General features: G+C 40.9%; 1 protein-coding gene across 1 annotated transcript in view; it reads right to left on the reverse strand.

Moving 5' to 3' along the window:
• Nucleotides 1–20,176, reverse strand: part of LOC125438770 (cytochrome P450 7A1) — a 40,831-nt gene extending 20,655 nt beyond the window's left edge. Inside the window, exons 1-4 of the mRNA XM_048507289.1 lie at nucleotides 19,857–20,176; nucleotides 13,931–14,089; nucleotides 12,904–13,075; nucleotides 11,347–11,514 (exon numbers count right to left, since the gene is read on the reverse strand). Coding sequence (XP_048363246.1) covers nucleotides 11,347–11,393 — 47 coding nt within the window. The 5' untranslated portion in view covers nucleotides 11,394–11,514; nucleotides 12,904–13,075; nucleotides 13,931–14,089; nucleotides 19,857–20,176. The remainder of the gene's footprint in view (nucleotides 1–11,346; nucleotides 11,515–12,903; nucleotides 13,076–13,930; nucleotides 14,090–19,856) is intronic.
• Nucleotides 20,177–20,190: the final 14 nt, after the last annotated feature.

Genomic DNA, 20,190 nt, shown 5'->3' on the forward strand with positions numbered 1-20,190 from the left:
CAACAGAAGTGCATTAAACTGGTAATGTATTTTTTTCTTGTAATAGAGAGATTCTTACTACCATATAGGAATGTTTTTAAAGTGTTTTTAAAAGGCAAGGTAGCCTCCTGAATATTGAACATGGGCAATATTTCAGGGAACTGATGTTTCTTCACTGAGTCGTACCGCTATCTCTTTTAGACCAGTGTTTCTCAAACTTTTTTTCCCCATGGCCCGGTTATTTTAATATCTTTCCTCCATGACCCACTCAAATTTTCATGGCCTATTTATTAGTAAAATAAAAACAAATTTGAATGTCATCCCACCATGCATCTGGCTTGTTCATATTCAGGAAGCCCCACGCCGGGCTTCATCTGCACGTGTCATCATCAGGGAGGCTCCCCGAGGTGCTGCTTCTGCCCCCACCTCCTTCACGGCACCAGCATCTGCCACGAGCTGCAGCTCCATCCGAGGCCCTTTTCTGGGTGGTCGTCAGGCCAGGGAGGAGGCCCAAAGCTGCTGTATCGTCCCAGCTGGTGTGGCTCCAGGTGGATGGTGCCCTCTGAGCAAGGCGGGGTGGTCAACCCCAGCACCAGACATTACGTGACCCAGTATTTTGCTTTGATCATGACCCATCATTTAAGAAACACTGTTTTAGAAACTGCTGCGTATCGTGTAACAGGATCAGGGAGGCGCCGCAGCTAATTCTGCGCTATAACCCAGTTCCAGTACAAATTGAGAACTGCACATATGAAAATGAAGAAGAACCCCCAACTCACGTCTGACTTGCCATGGCTACAGTGAGGATCCGAAACCTAATGAAGCGTTTGATGCGTAAATTCATTGCTTTATCTAAGTGTATAGAAGTACGCGTTATATCACTTGTTTACGGGCTTACATTGTGCACATTTACGAACAGATTATGGGGGTAAGCAGCAGTGGCATGAGTGCGCTAAGAGCAGTGGTTGCTGGTGCACTTTCCTGATCTGGAGGAAACCGTGGTTTGATTCTCAGTTCTGCCGCTGGAGCCGTGGAGGCTTCATCTAGGGAATTCAGATTTCAGCCTGTGCACTCCCACACAATCTGCCAGTCGAAATTTCACGGATTTCTGCCCAATTTCACTTTGGCTAATGGCAGGTGTTTGTTGTGAGGGGAAGGGCGAGAGCGGCCTTCTTTGTTCCTTTGTGAGAGCAGGGGATCCGAAACTTTCTTCTTCTACCGGATGATGGGAACTCTAGAAACAGAAACTTCGAACAAGGAAGGTGGGCACCGGGCCACGAAAGCCAAAGATGTGTTATTGAACAAGAAGCGATGGCGGTATTACAACAGACGTAGAACCTTAAAGACCAAAAAAAATGAAATTTACGAGTCGGTATTTTAACGGAGTTCAAATTCCCCACAGACTTATGAAGCAAAGTATGTACGGTGAATGAAAGCGGAGCAAGTGTTGAGCCGTTAGAAGTTGGTGTAAACTTCCAGTCACAAGAGAGTATTGACGCCTGCAGGGATCCAAAATAACGTGGTTCCGATGGAGGTGGAACGGGAACAGTATACCACACGACCTCCAGTCCCTATTGGTTGCTTTTAGGTAACTCGCACCTGGCAAAATTAGTGGAAACCACCATAGAGAAGTGGTGAGAACCGAAGCCGGATTCCACCTCTCTGGATGCTTTACCACCAACAACAGTAGAACTGAATAAACATTCAATCTGTCAGCCACCCACAGATGCCCCGCCTTCCAGGATACAAACATCAGGGAAGCTTTTGTTCCACCATATTTTGGTGGTCCAGGTGCAGCTCTTCCAAATCAACCTGATGCTGCGGACTGAGGTAGGCAAATAGGCAACCGCGACCAGAAGTTGGCTATCCGTAGTTCAGAAGCTATATAGGGCATGTACAGGATGTCAATCACAAAAAATGTCATTGATTATATCATTCTTAGCCAAGGCCCCAAAGTCTGAGAGATCAGTTGTATCATGGAGGTATATCCAGCCTAATCTGAAGGTTACAACCCTATAGAGGAATCTCAGAGAAACTTCAATGCTCTATCATCAACCCAAAAGGAACCAAGTAATCCAAAAAATCGGTGAAGGAGATTGAAAGGGCGTTTAGCGGTTTCTAGGAGAAAGATCCTGGCGGCTAGATTATGTTCCCTAATAACCAAGACCGCCATTTACGCACTTGACAACACTTAATTAAGAACAAATGAACATCCAATGGAGTGTATATAAGAAACGCATAATATGCATGCTCTGTCTAGTTCCCAATGATGGCCATGCCATTCTTGCACTGGGCTGTTTTCCAACGATTTTGAAGGAGATGAGAGCGCAACAGCAATGTTCGTCTGCGGCATGGATCCAGGTGGGTTGCATTACCGTATCAAGGTAAGGAGCCATTTAGCTTCAGAGAATCACTATCAGCCCTTCCAGCGCCAATTTACAGGCTAAGGCTGATGGAATTACAGTCCGCAACATTCTGAGTGTTGTTCGCCACCACGCCGGTAATTGTTCCAATCGGTGTGTTTCGCAACCGTGCCGTCCCATTAAACTGGCGGCACCGCTTCAACCTCGAGTCAGCAAGTGTCTGTTGAACACAAAAGAGAACAGTGCCTTTCAAGACTCTCTACCTTCCAAAGTACATTCTGTCTTTCTTGGCTTAGTTTCAATTTGCAACTTTAGCCAGGTAACCAGCACACCTCAAAACAACACAAGGAGATTTGGACATGATTATATAAAACTGGTATTGTCATCAGCGAGTTGATACGTTTCAAATTCCCCAACATACGTGAGAGTGATTTGGTCCTAAGGGCTTTACATAAGAGGATTTATGCTACGGGAGATAGAATTGCACCTGTGGAACCCCGCCAATAACCCTGCCATTATTTCCAAATACCAACCCTCTCTGATTCTTTGACCCATGAGGATTATTTGAACCATTCCTTTGATAATCTCCTTTCATCTCCAGTGTTCCTCAAATATGATGGCAACGATCTTACCAGCGTCCAGAACAAAATCACCAACAGCAACAGAGAGTATTGAAGCTTTTTGTGGTATTATTAATGCCGACTCAGGCAAAATACCACCAAAGCTAGCAGGAGTCATTCTGCCCTTTATAAACCTCGGTCCTAGCTAAAGGGAAAAGGAAAAAAGTCTATGATTTAACCAAGAAGACTTGGAGCTCGGCCCACTGGCGTTTGTCAGACCCTTTGCTCAGCAAAAAACTTATTAGAGACTATATTTAGCTAAGACTATTTTTTCTGTGGTATGTTTTCTTTAAGCATTACAGTTAACGCTCCCGGAATTTGGCGAGGAAGTGCGTCCCGGTTAGTGGCAATTTATAATAGGTGACTCCGCTATAGTTTGTTGATGTAGTCCATGGCATTGGGTGTGGTTCTTCTACATCCCAAGGACCTTATCAACATCCATCATGGAACCAGGTTGAAATGACGGGATGCAAAACCAGGGTGGTGGTATTAGGCCTTTGCTGAAGAAGCCACAGAGCTCGACTGGCGCGTTTGTTAACTGTATTCGCACCAGAAAACCAGTCGATCGGTGCCCGCATTGGTAAAGGCTCAGATTTATTACAAAGGGCCATGTTGAGCAACTTCAAAAATATGTGATGGGTATGAACTAACGACGCTGGCACAGCAATGCTTTCTTTGCTGGCAATCACTGCCACTTCATGGTAGCCCCAATTTGTTCTATATGACGATAATCAGTAGTTCATCATCAGTTTCACCAGCAGCGCCATCGTTTGCCGCCGGATGAGTATTGATGGGAATTGTAGTTCCTGAACATCTGGAGAGCCGCGAGGTTCCCTACCCTCTGGTCTAGAACGCTCACCCAAATTACCATTGGTAGATGTTCTTCCCAACTCCTCGCAGATCACCAAGCTCCTTTCAGATCACCCAGGGACTTGTGCTTTGTTAAGGTTTGAAGAGACGGCTGAGGGCAATTCCTTTGTTTTATAGTTTACTCTACTGTTTCTCCCAAAGAGACACTTGAATTGATTTGCAATAATTTCTAAATACACTATTATTATGTGCTCGCCAAAAAATCATTGGGAAAAATAATTCAGTTGCAGAAATATTTTTCAGTTTTTTACAAAACAGAAAACCGCTTATTCTAAAGAACCTGCCTGTATTTGCCTTTATTAGAATTGTTAGTATTTGTTTTATAATTTTTATTTGATGTGTACCCTGCTGGAAAGTAAAATGGTATATAAAAATGCCAAATAAATTGGTTCAAAGAACATTTGACCCAAAATCGGAGAAGGAAGCTGTTTCTAGACACTGGGAAACTGAAGTACCCTAATAGACAGTTGGAAAAATATATAAAAGATTGAGTAATATATGAGTTGAAAGCAATATTGAAATGGTATAGGTAATAAAACAACTAGCATTATGATTGGGAAGGATCCTGAGTCCAAATTCCACCGCTAAGTCCAGGAGGCATAATATATGTACTTTTGAACGTAGAAGTGAAAAATGTTGGACAACCGTAATGTTATATCGAGAAACTGGTGAAGATTAATATTGCATGAAAATAATGATTTATGTCTGGCGGGTGTAATATGATGGAAGTGATAAAAAATATATTATATGTATAAAGCCAAATGATCAAAGCAGCACATGCAAATTAACAGCTTAAGCCGAAAGAAAAAGAAAATGGACAATCCAGAAATGCCTGGTCTGGGAACAAAGTCAACACACTGGGATACTTCTTTATAATGTACCAAAATATACTCGGTCATATGCGACTGGTTTATGGAAGCTGGAGTCAAATGATATGGAGAAGAAGATTAACAAAGAATGAACTTACCGGCTTGATTAAAATCGGCGAAAATAATAAAACTCTGATGTTTGAAAACAATGAAATGTGCGCATTAATATAAAATGGAATATTCAAATGATGGCTGTACAATAAAAAATTTCGCGTACAGTACGCGCGTCCGGTCGCTTAATTATTAAAACCTTAACAATGGAACAAACCCTATTTTTTATCCCATAAAGTTTCACCGAAGACCTCCTGAGGTTTTGCTATAGGAAAGGACCCATTCCTTTGGGGTAAGTAAAAAATGCCACACCCACCCACTTCCCTGATCTCTTCCTGTGCTGTAATGGATCCGAGGTGAATGCCGTCTGCTACACAGAGAAGCAGTAAATCCCGCATTGCATACTTTTTTTCTTCCTCCTGTAAGCATAAGGTGTCAGAAGCCAAGTTCACGATAACGCAAATGCTTTACATAATACTTAGCGGGGCCTGCGAAACAACTAGATAAATTATGGCACCACTTTAGTATACTGCATGCTTGTGGCGCATACAGGGTTTATGGTGCCCTGATTTCGTAATCCACGTAATCCTGTTTCCGTGCCCTGGCGTCCCCTGTATAACATGTATTGGGTTATGTATGGAAGCGAAAAGAAATGCGGAAACGGTAGCTTAATGAAGAAAACAACATTATCGAAAACTGACTCCTGCGTTCTGAGGCAGACATACATTAAGCAGAGAAAATCAAGAGGGCATGATGTCAGTACAGAATAAAGTCTTGATGAGCCCCTTCTTTGTTATAGATCTTTACCACTAGAATAGCGCCGCTTCGGTGCAGCACACAGGTTTAACAGGTTTAAGCTGATTCCCCCACTTACCAGAGGGCGAGGTGGAACTGGCATGTGGTTTCTCCCTAATTCCTACATTCCCGTATGTTTGGCAGACCTTGGGCTAGTCATAGCTTTACGGAGCTCTCTCAGCCCCACTCACCTCACAGGGATGTCTTTGCTAGAGGGGAAGGGCAAGGAGAAGGTTTCTGCAAGCTCCCTTTGAGTCTCCTACAGGAGAGAAAGGGGGATATAAATCCAAAACTCTTCTTCTTCTTCTACTGGATGATGGGAACTCTAGAAACAGAAACTTTGTGTAACAAGGAAGTGTGGCACAATAACAGCCAAGATAAAGAACAAATGCTATGATAGTGTATTACAACAGACGTAGAACCTTAAAGACTAACAAAATGAATTTCTGCATGAGTTTGCATAATCAGAGTTCACTCCCACAGATTCATAGAAGTGTATATGCATAGGCTTGGTGGAATATAAAGTGGAGGCAGCAGAGTTGCAAAGAGAAGTTGGTGTAAACTTCCAGTCACAAGAGTATTGAGACGCTTCCAGTGGTGGGATCCAAAAAATTTAATAACAGGTTCCGATGGTGGTGGGATTCAAACAGTGATGCCGCCGCACACACGCACCTCCAGTCCCTATTGGTTGCTTTAGTAACCCCTTCTCGGCACTCAGAAAAAATTAGTAACCACTTCTAGAGAAGTGGTGAGAACTGGTTGGATCCCACCTCTGGATGCTTGCCACCAACAACAGTAGAACTGAATAAACATTCAATCTGTCAGGCCACTCACAGATGCTCCAGCTCAGGATACAAACATCAGGGGAAGCTTTTGTTCCACCATATTTTGGTGGTCCAGGTGCAGGCCCAAGCCCAATCAATCTGATGCCAGGACTGAGAGGTAGGCAAAATAGGCAACTGATCAAAGGCAGAAGTAAAGTTACAGTCCAAGTTCAGAAGTTATATAGGCATACAGATGTCAATCACAAAAAAATGTCATTGATTATATCATTCTTAGCCAAGGCCCCAAAGTCTGGAGATCAGTTGTAATTATGGAGGATATCCAGCCTAATCTGAAGGTTGGCAACCCTATAGAGGAATTCAGGAGAACCCCATTGCTCTATCATCAACCTAAAAGGGAACCGCAACCAAAAAAATCAGAAGGAGATTGGGAAAGGGCAGCCATGAAGGAGCTGAGAAGATCCTTAAGTGTAAGGATATGTCTCTGACAACTAAGATCATTAATAAGTACTTGACAACACTTAATTACAACAAATGAACATCCAATGGAGTGTATAAGAATGGGAGTAATATGCATGCTCTGTCTAGTTCCCAATGATGGCCAAGGCACAGCATTCTGCACTGGTTGGAGCTTCCAAATTGATTTTGAAGGGAGATGAAAGTAGAGTGCATTACAATAGTCTAGTCTCAGTGTTACTGTGGCATGGATCCAGGTGGCCAGATAAACTGTATCAAGGTAAGGATTATTTTATATTAGTAGAGACCTATAATTAGGATGGACTGTTAATTTATCAGCCTTCCAGTATGGCCAATTTGCCGCTAAAAGGCTGATGGGGAATTGTAGTCCATAACATCTGAGTGCCAGCACTGCTATAGACTAACCTTGAATTGGTAGAAGAAGTTTTGCAACTGTGTTAACTTGTTTTCTCAACAGTAAAGTTGGTTCCAGTATAAGCCCAAGGCTTTTAACTGAGTCAGCAAGTGTCTGTTGAACACAAAAGTATGGAGAACAGTGCCTTTCAAGACCTCTACCTTCCAACCAGTATTATCTCTGTCTTTTCTGGGTTTAGTTTCAATTTGGTAACTTTTAGCCAGGTAACCAAAGCACACCTCCAAACAACACAAGGAGATTTGGATAAGGATATATAAAACTGGGTATTGTCAGCATATTGATGACAGCCACCCCCAACATGTGAGTGATTTGTCCTAAGGGCTTTATATAAGAGATTTAAAAGCATGGGAGATAGAATTGCACCTGTGGAACCCCACAAGATAGTCCCTATATTGGTTTCCAATACCAACCCTCTGATTCTGATCCATGAGGATTATTTGAACCATTCCTTGATACCTCCTTCTATCTCCAAGTGTCTCAACAGGATAGCACGATCTACTGTTTCAAAGGTTCCAGATAAATCCACTAACAGCAACAGAGGCACAGCTTTTGTATACACTCAGGCAAAGGTCATCAACTAAAGCTAGCAGAGTCATCTCTGCCTTATAACCTGTCCTGAAGCCAAAGTGAAAAGGACCTGGTGCCCATGATTTAACCAAGAAGACTTGGAGCTCGTCCACTGCTGCTCTGTCAATCCCTTTGCCCAGAAAAACTTGGCTAGAGACTGGAGGATTAGCCACATCATTTTTCTGTATGTTTTCTTAAGTAGCAGACAGTTAACTGCCTCCTTGAATGGATGAGGGAAGGTGTCCTGAGTTAGTGGCTAATTTATAATAGGCACTAAGGGTTTGTTGATGTAGTCCATGGTACAAGTAGTGGTCTTCACAGATCCCAGGACCTTATCAACATCCATCATGGAACCTAGGTTGAAATGATTGATAAAAAACCAGGTGGTGTATTAGGCCTTTGCTTAGCAGCTTGGGTTGTGTCTTTTGATTTCTGACTATGGTACAGCTGACATCTTATCAATATTTTACCAGGAAAAACCTTAGAAAAGGTTTGACTATGCCTGGGACAGTAAAGGCTCAGATTTAGACATTAGCACATGTTGAGCAATCTCAAAAAATATGGGATGGGCATGAACTATCTGATGCTATAATAGTAAAGAATAAAGCTTTCTTTGCCACAATCACTGCCACTTCATGAGTCTCATCATGAGCTCTATAGCATAATTTGTTCCATCGATAGTCTCCAGGTTTCTCCAGATATCAGAACTACTCCTTATCAGTTCTCTACCAGCATGGCCAATTGGCCATGCTGACAGAGTACATGGAATTGTAGTTCCGAACATCTGAGTCAAGAGGTTCCCTGTACCCTCTGGTCTAATTCTCGGCCCAATTCACCACCATTGCAGATGTCTCCCAACTCCTTTCAGATCACCAAGCTCCTTTCAGATCACCCAGGGGACTGAGTTTTGTGCCAAGGTTTGAAGAGATCGATGAGGGGCAACTTTGTTTATAGTTTACTCACTGTTTCTCCCAAAAGAGACACTTGAATTGATTTGCAACACAATTTAACACACAGACGCACATACAAGCCAAAAATCATTGGGAAAAAATAATTCAGCTACGATATAAATATTTTTCTTAGTTTTTACAAAACATGAAAAAACTGCTGTATTCTAAAGAACCTGGCTCTGTATTTGGTTTTTATTAGAATTGTTGTATTTGTTTTGCATTTTTATTTTGATGTGTACCCTTACAGCAAAAATGGTGAGATAAAAATGCTTAAATAAATTGGTTCAAAGAACATTGAATCAAAAATCGGAGAAGGAAGGTTTTCTAGACACTGGGAAAACTGAAAATTTAATAGACAGTTGGAAAAATATAAAGATTGAGTAATATATGGAGTTGGAAAGAAAAGTAATATTGATCTGTGAGCAGGACACCTCAAAACAACTAGCATATATGATTAAAGGACTCAGTCCAAATTCCGGCACTGCGGAAACCAGGAGGCATATTATAGTCATATGTGGACGGAATGAATAGAAGTGAAAAAATGTTGGACAACCGTAATGTTATATATCGAGAAACTGGTGAAGATTAATATTGGGATAAATAATGATTTATGTTCATGGGTGTAATGGAGGATAGAAGGGTAGATAAAAAATATAGCTATATGTATAAAATAATGATCAAAGCAGCACATGCAACAATAGCTTTAAGCTGGAAAGAAAAGAAAAAATGGACAATCCAGAAATGCTTGGAATATATCTGGGAACAAGTCACACTGGACATTTTCGATATAATAACAAAATATACTGGACAATATATGCAGACTGGATGAAAGAAGCTGGAGTCAATGCGGAGATATGGGAGAAGAGATTACAAAGAATGAACTTACTGCTGTTTGATAAAATTATGAAGAAAATACAGGGGGGAGGGGAGAAAGGGGGAAATTTATTGTTTGAAAACAAATGAAGAAAAGTATTAATATAAAATGGAATATTCAAATGATACAATAAAAAATTTTAAAAAAATAAATTGGTTCAAAGCACACTATTAAAAACCTTAACAAGGAAACAACCCTATTTTATCCCATAAGTTTTCACTGTAAAGACCTCCCAGTTGAGGTTTTGCTATAGGAAAGGACCCATTCCTTTGGGGGTAAGTAAAAAATGTCACACCACCCACTTCCTGATCTCTCTTTCCTGTGCTAAAAATGGACCATAGCTCGCTTGTCTGCTACACAGAAAGCAGCAGTAACCGCATTGCTGTGGCATGCTATGTACTTTTTCTTTCCTTCCTCTAAGTAATATGGCAGTCAGAAGCTAGAAACCATGATAACGTAAATGCTTACATAATACTTAGTGGTCAGTGGGAAAACAACTAGATAAATGAGATATAATTACTTTAGTATAATGTATGTTGTAAGGGCATGTATACAGGTTTGGGGGGGGGGGAGGGAGTTCTGATTTTAGTAATCCATTGCAATCCTGCTTCCTCCAAGGTCTTATAACTTGTATAACATGTATTGGGTTATGTATGGAAGTAGAAAAGAAAATGTGTGAAATCCAGGTTAATGAAGAAAACAACACATCGAAAAACTGACTGCAGTTCTGAGAGGGCAGGATATACATACAGAGAAAGACCAAGAGGGCATGATGTCAAAAGTGAAATAAAGTCTTGATGAGCCCTTCTTTTGTTGCTAGATCTTACCACTAGAACAGGTTTAAGCTGGTAGCACACAGGTTTAACAGGTTTAAGCTGATTCCCCACTCTTCTACCAGAGTGGCGGAGTGGTGAACCAGATGTGTTTCTCCACTCCTACATTCCTGCTGGGTGACCTTGGCCTAGACACAATTCTTTGGAACTGTCTCAGCTCCACCAACTCACAAGATGTCTGTTGTGGGGAGAGGAAGGGAAAGGAGCTTGTAAGCCACCTTGAGTCTCCTTACAGGACAGGAAGTTAGGGTATAAATCCAAACTCTTCTTCTAAAAACCCTCTGTTGCTGGGGGAGGTGTGTGCATAGGGCGCAATATCTAATTCCTTTTGAGGAGGAGTTGCTGGATACACCTAATGACTACTATAATTTGAGGGAAAACTTTGAGATTCAGGGCAGGATTTGGAAAAGGTGCGGGAATGAGCATGGACATAGAAATGTTGGAGTAACATACACACACCTTTGAATTCCAGCTTGATTTGGGAACTCTTCACAGCTGGGAAAAAAGGGAGAAAGTGGGACAATGTGAATGGTTGTAGCACACACTGTAACGTTGACTACCACTGTGTATTACTTATATTACACCTATGTTTGGCAGTTCAGTTGGGGGCGGGTCAGCTCTTGGAGCCAGCACAGTGCACATTTGCCTATCTGCTGGTATGACACTTATGCTGCTAAGGATGGAGAACAGGGAGGCAGCCAGGCCACAAAATTCATCGGTACCCAACCTGGAACAGCCTGCACTCCAAGAGCTGTGCCAGCCTAAAGTTGGATACCAATGCGGTTGGGGGTGGAGTAGGGCAATTCCTGAGGGTGGACCCAACTTTATTCAACTCCACTGGTGTGCCCCTTATACTGGTGGGGTTGGCAAGCCAAATTTAAACAGTTTCCCTTCCACCAACCTTTTAAGCCATGAAGACCCCTGGAGCAGTCTCAGACATAAGTCCATTTTGCCGTTTGAGATCGCTGGGGAGTTTCGGGCATTAGCTGCCTCTCTGTACCACCTGGAAGCCCTTTGAGATGATGCAGTGGCACCATCCTCAGTCTCTAGAGGACTCTAGGTTAGGCTGCTGGAATGTATATAAGTTAGAACATTTGCTTAGGTATTTTATACATCTTTTCTTAAAAGCATGGTATTATTCAAACATTAAAATGCTGAGAAGCATTAAATTAAAAATGAATGCCGAATGAAGACATCCCATAGTACACCACAAACAGTGACTGGCATCCAGATGATGAGGATTCTCCATTTTCCAGCAATTGCTGCCTCAATGCACTGGCAGTTGAACTGGCAATTACTTCCTTTCCTCCATCAGTTCCCATTTTGCCTTCATTTTGTTCTAAGCTGTGCTTAAACCAAAGGGATTTTTGAGAGATCTTATTAATTGTTAATTGCTATTGAGCTACAAAGCAGTAACATGTAATGATCAACTAGTTTCAGCTTTCATTTAGCAGCAAATAAAATAGAACTACAGACCTCTTAAGAAAAAGGAAAACTAAGATTAGAGAAACTAGTAGACTGCAGTAGTGCAAGAATATAACAAATACTGATTTTTAAAAAGACAAAAGTCCAGGGGCACCTTAAAGACTAACATTTGTTTCAGTGTGGGATTGCATGACACACAGTTCAGTTCTGATACATGAAAGGAAATCATAAAGTGACTCCAAAGTCCCTGTATATAAAAAGGGGACTAAGAATGATCTTGCAAAGCTGTCAACAAAAGGAAAGGTATAGGCAGCCTTTTTATTCCAAGCTTCTGCGTTGGAATCCATATTGTGTTCTGAACAAACAGTTTAAAAGGCTCTTCTGGTTAGTATCGAAACTATATGTCATAGATTTGCTCTGGACAGCTGTCTGGCTCTAACCCATTTCTCAAATGAGGATGACTTTTAGGTCCTGTGTTTTTCAGTCTTTATGTAAATGACATGATCTTATCTTCATGTGTCCATATTGGCTGGGCATGCAATTTTTGTTGTTTTGTCTAGATGAAGCTGGACTTTGCAAGGTGTTGAATGAATTTATTTACTGTTGCCAAGGAACACTTATTTGTGAGTTATAGAAAATCTAGATGGCTTTTTCAAAAAGGCCTTGTATTAAACAAGACTTGGGCTGTCAAGGAAAAGGGGGAAAGCAGGTAGCCCATTTCAGATACCTGGGAAAGTTATGTTTAGTCATAATCTTCCTTGGAAAGCTCTTGTTCTGTTAAGGAAACTGATAGGTCTAATATCAGTGTTCTTTTAAGGTTCTCTTAAATGTTTAAACATAATGTTTTTTACTGGTTTTTTTTTAACTCAAAAGGAGGACACTGTGGACCTGTAGCTATATAGGATTTTAATGCCAAGCTAATCCCTCAGGTTTTGTTTGGAACAGGCATTTGGACAAATGGAGCCTATAGATCACCCATTCCTTCAGTTTCTTCACTAGATGGCAGCTGTTGTGTCACAGGAAATATACTCACAATTTGTGCAGCGCTCTTTGGAGTCCAAGGCCTGGATTAATGCCTTTAATTTAAGACTGACAGTTCTTTTTTCAGTGTTGAATGTTGACGGGGCCTTTTGCATCAAGGTAACTTTTTATTGTAAATTTTTTTGTATATATTACATCAACTACAAGATGATGCACCAGCCACCCTATATAAAGAGATAAAAGAAAAAACAGATGCGGAACACAAAGAATCAACCTCTATCCCCACTAAAAATAACCACTAACTTGTACAGTGACATTTAACAAAGAAAAGATCAGAATAAAAGAACAAAAAGAAAAAAGAATTCTAACTGGTTTCCATCTTGCCTTCACCTTATGCAGTGGTGGGATTCAGCAGGTTCGCACCACTTCAGCAGAACCGGTTGTTAAAATGGTGCTTGTAAACAACCAGTTGTTAAATTATTTGAATCCCACCACCGGAACTGGTTGTTAAATTATTTGAATCCCACCACTGACCTTATATATAATATTTCTAACTGACGAAGCCCATTTACTTCCATACCACCTTACGTTATTATTATTCCCACCTTTAAAAAAAAGTTAGTTCCACTATCATCTTATTTGTACATAACCAATGTACAGCAAGCAACAAAAATGTATCTTTCACTTTTGCTAACTTTCTCTATTTCATTCTTCATGCTACCTGTTGCCTGTGCTACATACAACCATATTCAAATTATTTAAGCATTTATAGTTACTCTAACCCCTTTAGTTTAAACTCATCTTAAATCTATATTCTATTTTACTCTCTATATCTCCTACCGCTCCTGATTCTCAGTTCAACCCCTTGGTGTTATGTTATTTTCTATAAAATAATTAGAAAGAAAAGGTAACAGAAAGCAATCAATCAATCAATACCTTTTATTGGTATAGACAAAAATATAAAATTTACAATAATAGTGTGAAGTGGAGGTAAAAACAGCTAGTAGATGAAGTAACAGAAAGCATTTTTAGGTTGTCTGAAGATATTTTTTGTTGTTACTTTCTTGTGCCTTGAATACCTGTGATCTTCTGATAGGCTCCCTTGAAGATGAAGCCCAACCACTCATTCATCATCCATCTAAATGGAATGTTCCTCTTTTTCAAAGCATCTGGAAGAAAATATTTTCTAAGGTTTTCTCCCTCCTTTTCCAGGACTTTTTTCGGTACATTCTGAGAATCTGTTATGGAAACACAATAGGATGCAGCATTTGCTCCAGTTCTCCTAGGCAACAATAACTTGTGATCCATACACATCACAATATCCATATGTCCAGTTTAGGATCCTGAAAAGAATATCTATTAATGTATTGTCGAAGGCTTTCATAAAGTCGATTTAAGTTGTTGTTTTCTGCCAGAAGAGGAAACAGATCTTGTTCCTAACTTTCACCTACATCTGTGGCTGGCATATTTAGAGGTATATCACCTCACAGAGGTATATAGCCTCCGAGGTGATATACCTCTGAAGATGCCAGCCACAGATGCAGACGAAATAATAGGAACAAGATCTACCAGACCACGGCCACACAGCCCGGAAAACCCACAACAACCAATATCTATTAAGATTGCTTCTTGTTTGTTATCATATTTGCATTTCTCTTTGGTTGCTAAGTTACCTGTTCTTGTGCAAATATTTCAACAGCTTATGTCACTAGTTACTGCAGTAATGCCATTTCCTCATCCAGCTGTATTTAGTTCTACATTGCCCTTTCACCTTCTTCCAGTCACCTTGTCTGTAGAAGATCAATCACCACAATAACAGTAACAGCAAAACAGCCTAATATATTTTAAAATTGGAGAATAATCAGATTTAAACACTACTAAAATATATAGTGAAAACGTTAACCACTATATATTTACACTGGATCATTGAAACTTTTAAGAAAACACAGGATCAGGCTGCAAGTTTCTTATTTCTAAAGGATGTATTTTAAAAAAATAAAAAATGTTATTTTATAAATTAAATCTGTTTTATTGGTTGGCTCCAAAGTTCTACAATCTCTGTGAAATTGAACTTTCCCACTTCTCCCTTCTTCTGCAGTCCACTGTGTGCCCCTCTTGCAGCACCCAGCAGGTAGGGGATCTACCATCATGTTAGGCGTAGGAATCATTAAACACCATTTCTTCCTAATCTACTAGCCGAAATCAAAGTCTGGAGACAACATACTATTTTCACAACACATAACAGGCTTTCTTTTTCTTTAAGAACTTATAAATACGCCGTGTCTATAAAATTACACATACATCAACGCATACTATGTATGTAACTAAAATTATCCAGTAAATAATATTTAAATAAACTCTGGTCAAATTGTGGAACCACTGAAAAGACTTTATTTGTGTGCAAGCCATCAAAGCACTGCCATGATTCATTTTTGTTTATTTAAATGTGCCTGAAATATACAAACTACAACGGCTAAAAATGTAGCCATGGTTTGCTAAAGAGCTGAAAAGCATATGAGGATGTAAAATATTTAACAGAATACATTATTAAAGGATGCAGAGTGGAAACAGAAACATTAGAAGATACTGTCACCAAAGGAAACTAGTTTTAGTATTGGAGGGGGGCATAAAAATAAGTTAAATGGGAGAGAGAAAAGGTTTAAGATTTGAAGTGCAATTCAAATGGGACAGTGAAGAGATGGCCAGGAAATGGCACCACAAAATTGACATCACACTGCTTTCTCAGGGGCTTCAGGCAGCATGAAAAGGAAGGAAAGTTTAAATCCCTCCAGCTGGCCAAATTGCCCTACAGGACAAAAGTGGGGCATAACTCTACAGGACTAGGAGCTGGTGTTCCTGGGTTGGAATACCGGTTGAAGCTGACTAATGTCAGTGCCAACCTCAGGAATGCCCCACCCTGCCCACCACTGCACTGCTGTATGCTTGAATGCCAGAAAAGCTCCATGGTGGCCCAGACTTCTGGGTTTGCCTGTACGGAGCTGTAGGATGGTGGTACATGGGTAGTTTTGCTCTCTCTCTCTCTCTCTCTCTCTCTCTCTCTCTCTCTCTCTCTTATATATCAGTATAGCAAAGTTGGCCAAATCTGAGGATACAAATCTGGTAACTGGAGTTCTAAATGGGCAAAACAAATCTTTTAACTAAGTTTGCTGAAAAATGTGAAATCTTTTTTAAAAAATGAACGGTTTAAGAAAGCCAAAAATTACAAAAGGAGAACCTGTAAAAGCAACAGATTTTCTGAGTGATTTGGTTCTGTAAAAGTCAAGGTGAGGGGGGCAGGGTCCTTTCCAGGGCTATTTTAGTATTGGCAGGTTGACAGCTCCAGGCTGGGAATTTCTGAAGATTTTGTGTAAGTCTGGGGATAGCAGGGCTTGGGGAAGACAGTGGCTTCAGGCACATATAATGCTATAAAATCCACCCTCCAAAGCAGCCATTTTCTCCAGGGGGAGTGATTTCTGTTGTCTAGAGTTCAGTTGTAATTCTAGGAGAGGTACAGGATCCAACTGAAGACTGGCAGATCCAGGTCTGGCAGGAACCTCTGGGTGACTTGATATCATCTGACTTGCATGATGAAACTAGATCTGGCTGCTTACTACTTTTCAAAAGCAGCCACCCTATGAAAGCCAGTATGATGTAGTGGTTAGAGCTTCAGAATAAGGTCCAGGATACCCAGGTTCGGTTTCTAATCTGGGTGATTCTGGACAGCTCACAGGGGATTTTGAGAAGTTACATACTTTCATACTAACTACCTCACAGAGTTGTTGTGATGATTAAAAATGAGGAGAGAAAAATAAAGTAAACTGCTGTGGTTCCCACAGTATAAAAAAGGAGAGTATAAATGAATGGGCAGGACAGCTGTTTGAAGTAAAAATGTAGCTGAAGATGAAAAATAGATAAAAAGTAGGTTGGTGATTGGCTGAGAAGTAGAGAATAAGCTAAGGGAAGTGTAGAGGATATGGGGGTTGCCAGGGGGAGATAAAAAAGGAAATAGCTTTGGGAGGGGGATACAAGGGAAAGTGAGGGGCCACCCAACAATTCCTTGATAGTTCCCTACAATACAAGTGGGCCAGACCCAGTGACCAACATACAAAATTGGGCCGCAGTTTAGAGGCTGTTGAGTGGGAGGCAGGGAAGAGAAAGCTTAAGACGAGAGGAAGTTTGAATGTTGGGTGGGAAGATACCTAGATATTTGGAGGGTGGGGCTAGGAAAGGCGGGGTTTGAGGAGAGAATGATGTCAGAAGGGTTAAATGACATTAGACTCCACCTTCCAAAGCAGCCATTTACTCCAGGGGAATTAAGGTTGCCAATCTTCAAGTGGGGCTTGGAAATCTTCTGGAATTACTCCTCTTCAGACAACAGAGATCAATTCCCCTGGAGAAAAGGGTTGCTTTAGAGCAGGGGTAGGGAACCTGCGGCTCTCCAGATGTTCAGGAACTACAATTCCCATCAGCCTCTGTCAGCATGGCCAATTGGCCATGCTGGTGAAGGCTGATAGAGTGTAGTTCAGGCTGGAAGATTCTATACTAGAAAAGGGTAGACTTTATGGCATTATAACTTGAAGTTATTGCTTTCATAGGCTCCACCCCCATATCTCAAGGAATTGCTCAACCTGGAACTGGCAACCCTAAGCAGGGGAGACTCTAGGGGCATTTCTGGAATGGGAATGAGGAAATAGTTGGGAAGAGGGAAATGAGATGCCTTTTGCAAGTCCACTTGTTCTCTTTATTGCTTGCATGGTTTCTATAAAGCTGCGTAAGGAACAGCTGTTTGTCATGAGACTGGTTTGCGCAACAAAGCAATAATATCATCAGATTGGTTTTTTTTTTATTGAGCAACTTGGTTCGAGATAAGGCAATTGACAGAACCATGTTGTGGGAAAATGATCCCCATATCCATATAAACCTATACAAAATGAGAAGTAATCCTTCACAACACTAGTTCACACATGCATGCTTACCATTCGATTATTGCATGGGACATAATATTTATTTTCATTCACCTCTATGCTTTTCAAAGAAGCAATACACTCATAGTGCAATCATGCACAGAAACCATGTGATCTGCATTCACATGAACATGAATGTGACTTTTTATTTTATTGGAGACCCATTCCTCAGAAAGTTTTTTTTAAAAAAATAAGCAGATTCAAACAGTGGATCACAGAAGCTGCTTCCATGACTATATATATATATATATATACTTTATACTTATATATATATAAACAAGCATCACTGCAATATTTCCTGTGCTTCAGAGACATTACAGATGACATTTACTAAAATATCTTGTTTGTGTTCAAAATATCCATTTAAGCTAGGGCACATGTGTGAAAAAAGTGTATATACTCCTTTAAATTTATTTAGAGATCATTTATCTTGTATATTGGGTCTTTTATGAGGCAACCATTGGGTCTTGCTAGGTCATTTACAATGTGACCATTTGGCCCTCATTAAAGTTGTAAACTGTGTTTGTGTTTAGTTTTGGTAGTGTTGTTCCTTAGATAATGGAATTGGCTTTTATAAGGCCACATGCTAAACTAGACAGATAGGTCTTAATTGCCAAGAATGCTTAGGTGGGGGTCATCCTCCTCATCAACTCTATTCAATACCCAATTGGTTGATTACTAGTCAAATGATTTAGATGAGCCAAATTCATAAGACCCCTGACACCATTTGTAAAGGGATTCATTTACTCAAAAGAGTTTGATTCATGAGGCTTCTTATGCCTTAGGCTGGATAGCCTTATATTGCATTGTTTTTAACACTTGGAACAGTTTAGAGCTGGTGTAGTGGTTAAGAGCAGGTGCACTCTAATCTGGAGAACCAGGTTTGATTCCCTGCTCTGCCACTTGAGCTGCGGAGGCTTATCTGGTGAGCCAGATTAGCTTGTGCACTCCAACACATGCCAGCTGGTGACCTTGGCTAGTCACAGTTCTTCGGAGCTTTCTCAGCCCCACCCACCTCACAGGGTGTTTGTTGTGGGTGTGTGGGGAGGGGGGAAAGGAGATTGTAAGCCCTTTTGAGTCTCCTTGCAGGAAAGGGGGAGGGGATATAAATCCAAACTCTTTTTAAAAAATAAAATTGTAAAACCTCAGCTGTTTGAGAGTATCTGCATAAAGAACCCTGGTTTCGGGACGTTACTTGAAAGGCACAATGCAATATAAAGCTATCCAGCCTTTTTCACAATGTGGAAGACAATAGCAGTTACTTTTCTGTTTATAAAAAAATGTACATTGCCATTTTTCTAACAACAGAATTTCTGGTGAATGTGTTCCTATTTCAGATGCTGCATTCATCCCACAGTGCAGTAATGTACTGTTCTGACATTACACTGATTTTGTGAATGGTCCATTCACTAATATACCTTTTGAATTATTCTCTGAAGGACATGGAGTGAGAGCTGGGAAAATAATGGCAACAGGTATTTTGTGACTCAAAAGCTGTATTTTGCAATTTTCCACTGGAAAATTCCCCTACTTCATACTTAGACTTAGTTCCACGTGTGCAACTGGGCAACAAGCACTCTCCAACTATTTTGGTCAGCTGTGATAAATTCAACTGTGTCCCATGAGATGCAAACCTCATTTAGGTCTTCTTTGACTTCATACATTACTAGCGCAATCCTAATTCTATTTCATTTCAGACTTCGGACATCCTTTGATTTTAACAGATTCAGAAGAGTGTAAGTCTGGTTAGGTTTGAACTGTACACTGAAACAAGTGACCTACACACGATCCGTGTAATAATCCGTGTTTTCCATGCGCTGAATTATTGTTTCTGTCACTCTGGTCTGCTGTTTTTTGTTTTTTGTTTTACTGCCTGATAAAGAACTTTGGGGTACTCGACTACATGCTATTTTGTAAGGTTTTAGTTTGCCCTTGAAAAATACGGTTGCCATTTTCCTCCGGTTTGGAAATTTCTGGATGATTGTGGGTGTTGGAGGTTCTGGAGGTAAGCGACTTTAGTGAAATATCATGCCCTACATACCACTCTCCAAAAGCAGCCATTTTCTCGAGGGGGGGGGGGGGCGCTGAGCTGCGTTGTTGCTGGGAGAGCCACTATTCTTCCAGAAGATATCCAGGCTTCACCTAGAGGTTGACAACCTTGCAAAACCAAATCACTGGTGCTCTGTAGTGTGCCAGTGTGCCCGGGAGGGGAGGGAAGGAGAGTCCGAAGCACTTGCCTCTTCTTTTCCACGCCACAGGTTAACACCGCCGGACATCGCCCGGAATTTCAATCGCGCTCGCAAGAAAGCCCAGCACCCGCCCCCTCCCTCTGACTCAATCTACAGCTCTCCTTCGCTCCTACAGCTCCTTCGTGT

This window comes from Sphaerodactylus townsendi, linkage group LG09, assembly GCF_021028975.2.
Source record: "Sphaerodactylus townsendi isolate TG3544 linkage group LG09, MPM_Stown_v2.3, whole genome shotgun sequence".
Classification (NCBI taxonomy): Eukaryota; Metazoa; Chordata; class Lepidosauria; order Squamata; family Sphaerodactylidae; genus Sphaerodactylus; species Sphaerodactylus townsendi.